This window comes from Andrographis paniculata, unplaced genomic scaffold (genome assembly GCF_009805555.1).
Source record: "Andrographis paniculata isolate CXL003 unplaced genomic scaffold, ASM980555v1 Contig86END, whole genome shotgun sequence".
NCBI classification, from domain to species: domain Eukaryota; kingdom Viridiplantae; phylum Streptophyta; class Magnoliopsida; order Lamiales; family Acanthaceae; genus Andrographis; species Andrographis paniculata.
This window is the reverse complement of record NW_026137624.1, coordinates 4061452-4065254: the sequence shown is the minus strand read 5'-3', so window position 1 is coordinate 4065254 and position 3803 is coordinate 4061452. Positions and strand designations below refer to the sequence as shown.

Below are 3803 nucleotides of genomic sequence, written 5' to 3'. Positions count from 1 at the left end.
CAAAATCATCATGAATCTTTAAAAATTCATTCATCAGTCCTTGCACTAGGACATACATTCTTCTCGTTCAATAGAACTGACTTATTTTTTTCCTCTCCGTAGACGCTAAGTAACAAAGCCGGTTCTTCCTCTTTTGTTTCAAGAAAATTTGCTTTGGTCTCATTTCTCCTTTGGTGGTTTGCATTCGGATGCATAATGACCGTATTTTTCAAAATTGAAACACTTAATGTGTTTCTTATCCGCGTCCTCGTCCTCCCAACGATCCTCATGCAGCCTTGTGAACTTGCTTGCTTTCAGTTTTGGTCAGTAGTAGGCTGGTTTCAGCACTCCATTACCACTTCGGAGTCGTAATCTATCTTCACATGTCTTCAATCTACTGGAAGCCTCATCGAACGGCATGGAGTCAATATCTTAATATTGCTGAATCGAGGATACCAACTTTAAATATTTGTCGGGGACTGAATCGAGCAATTTCGCACCAAAAGACTATCCTCAAGCATCGCCCCAAAGTTGTTGAATTTGGACATCATCCCACTCAATTTTCCGGTGAATTCATCGATACTTTCCTATTCTTCATCCGAAGAGCCTCAAACTCATTTTTCAGTGTGCGTAATCGAGCCCTCTGTACTCGATAGCCCCAAGGTAACGCAACTTCAATGAATCACACATTTCTCTTGCCGTCTTCTTCTTGGCCACTTGTAGTAGAACGTCCTTGGTAACCCTTGAAAAATGAAAGCCCTTGTTATTTTACATTTCTTCGTGTCGACCCCCTTGTCGTGCGGTGGTTTGACGGACTCCCATAATCCCTATGCGTCTAAAATAGCTTCCATTCGGATTGCCCAAGAGGTGTAATGCGAAGACGTTAGCATAGGACACTGGTACGGCACACCACCGCTCTCTTTTGCTTGAGCTATAGAGCCATGTCTTCCAATCATAAATATTTGGACATAATACGAAACAACGCTCTAGTATCAAGTATTGGTAATCTACTAAATTAGAATTAAAAACCACACCAAAAAACCGAGGCAAATACAAGGGAGAAGAACATCAGCCACACTCTGTTTCTTATCTTCTAGAATTCACACGAAATGAGAAAAAAAAAAAATATATAGCGATTGCAGATTCTCACGTAAAAAAAAAAAAAAAAAAAAAAAAAAAAAAAAAAAAAAAAACAGAATTATTTTATTAGGAAATCATATTCATCTAACCTTCAAATAAAATTTGAAAAATTCACACACATACATATACATATATATATTTATATGTATATATAGGGCTGAAATTATTGTAGAAGTTATTGAGTTTCAAGAACTCCAACTCTACTTCAACCTCAGCTCATTTGCAAATTCCTCTCCACTAAAATATCCCGATAAGTTAAATAATAAAAAAACAAGAAAAGAAAATTTATGATAACGGGTGGTATAACAACTATTGGGATTCCATTGTCTACAAATTTATGTAATGTAATGTAATGAATAAAAGAATAAAAGAAAAGCTCAACAAAGAATCATTGGAACAGATAATTTAGAGTTTTATTCTGAAGCAAGTCAATGAGAAGAATTTAACTACCATTGATCCAAAAACAATAGTTGTTCTAGCTACCATAGTTGTCGATGGAATGAAAACTTTCATTAGACCTGTCTGGACTCCCTTGGAAGGCAGGCTGGTTGTGGCGCAACCGATTATTCACTTATGATTGAAACATTGAGAATCATATCAATGATTCTTACTCTCAAAAAGACCATCTGGACCTGTAAATGCAAACGGTAATGGTTAATCATTGGTCTATCAGTAGCAGTTCTTGAAATACAGAATATTAGATAGGATGTAGAAGCAATATTTCCCTGACAACCATTCTTTGGAGGATTTTGTGCAAGCATTGATGTCAACATAATTGGAAAATGTTACGTAAATTTCTTATGAGTTCATACTTGCCAAAGACTTAAGTAGCAGAGCGTATAACATGAGAGAGAGCGAATCTTGGCACCAAATTATAAGATACATATGAGTTGATCTTAGCAGAGCACATAGCACCAGAGAGATTGAATCTTGGCACCAAATTATAAGATACATATGAGATGATCTTGGCGGAGCATATAGCACGAGAGAGATCAAATCTTGGCACCAAATTATAAGATGCATATGAGATGATCTTAGCAGAGCATATAGCACGAGAGAGATCGAATCTTAGTGCCAAATTATAAGATACATATGAGATGATCTTAGCAGAGCATATAGCACGAGAGGGATTGAATCTTGGCACCAAATTATAAGATACATATGAGATGATCTTAGCTTTCAATTGCAGGTAAATAAATTACAAATACTACTAAAGTATAGGCACATTCAATGTATAATTGCTGTAAATCCTCATCAATATCATGAGCAAGAAGAAGAAGATCAATGGAATTAAGGTAGCATACCCCATGGGAATTCCTTGTTGCGAATGTGCAAATAGTGGTATGACTGCAACATGAAATTGAATACATCATTATCAGCAATGAAAATTCAAATCCTGTCATTGATATTCATTCATTTTCCAATTTCCATATCAATGCAGGGGATAGTGAACTATCCTCATCTTCATCTAACAAATTGAATTCCCAAATTAAATCTAGATAGGGATTCTATCACAATAAAAAGCCCCTCATCTTCATCTAACGAATAAAATTCCCAAATTAATTGAGAATACGGAATTAGGGATTCTATCAGATCTCAGGTCTGGTTCTCACCGGAGGTGTTTCGTGATGCGGATGGCCTTTGGACAGGACAACGAAAGAGAAAACGGCGCACGTCGCCATTCCAGCGAAAGTTATCTTCTGCCATTTTGAAGCTTCGGCTGCATTGCACCAAAGCCCAAAAACAATTTCAACAATCAAATCACGAATTGCATAGCGAAATTGATAGAATTCCATAACGGATATGAATCTGAAATGCCATTGATACGAACAGAGAATAATTAATACAAATTAGATCAGATAAACGATCTTTTCATTTCAACAATGTCCGATCGATATATATTTCAGAATCGAGAGAATTCACGTCTTACCAGCTTCATCCTGATGAGCAGAAGAAGCGAAGGATCGTTTCAAAAATGTGGAAGCGCGTGGAGAGGATGCGCCGCCGCGAAGAGCTGATCGAAGGCCGGTTCTCACAATAGCCGTGGCCATTTTTTTACGTATGCTGCAATCTCAGTCCTACTGCAACATTATGGGAATTATATTTGGAAACAAAAATGAACTAAAATAATATTATAAAATTATTATTATTTTATTTTTTCCTTGAATATCGGAAACCACTTCAACAATGATGATTTACTCAGTAAATTAATTAATTTTAATTTGGTTACAAATGTTTCCTTATGAACATATAGAAATTCTACAATAATAGGTATGCTTTGATTTTATATTAATATAAAATTAAAAAATTAAGACTATATGTTAACACAGATATTTTTAAATTTTGTGTACATTTTCATCTCTGCAATAATTCTTTTAAAAATATCATATCAAATACTAATACTTTTAAAAATTTTAAAATCTAAAAAGTTATATTTGATTAAGGCTTTATTCGCCTAAGCCAATGGGTAAATTAAGATCACAAAAATAATAATAATAATAATAATATCAAACATACTTTTTACAAAAGTAAAAATAAATAAATAAATAAATACTCTTCAAAAAAATTAAATATTCAACGTAATATTGCATGTCCGGATTACCGTAGACACCAAAATTATAAATAAGTATAATTAATAAATAATTAGGAATGTATTAGTGAAAATAATTATTCTATTATATAAA

General features: G+C 34.2%; 1 protein-coding gene across 1 annotated transcript; it reads right to left on the bottom strand.

Moving 5' to 3' along the window:
• Positions 1-1618: 1618 nt before the first annotated feature.
• LOC127242356 (cytochrome c oxidase subunit 6a, mitochondrial-like) lies at positions 1619-3170 on the bottom strand. The gene is made up of 4 exons (XM_051261866.1): positions 3050-3170; positions 2733-2839; positions 2424-2466; positions 1619-1751 (listed from the first exon to the last, which is right to left on the bottom strand). Exons 1-4 carry the CDS (start codon positions 3168-3170, stop codon positions 1717-1719), a joined length of 306 nt encoding a protein of 101 aa, XP_051117823.1. The 3' UTR covers positions 1619-1716.
• Positions 3171-3803: the final 633 nt, after the last annotated feature.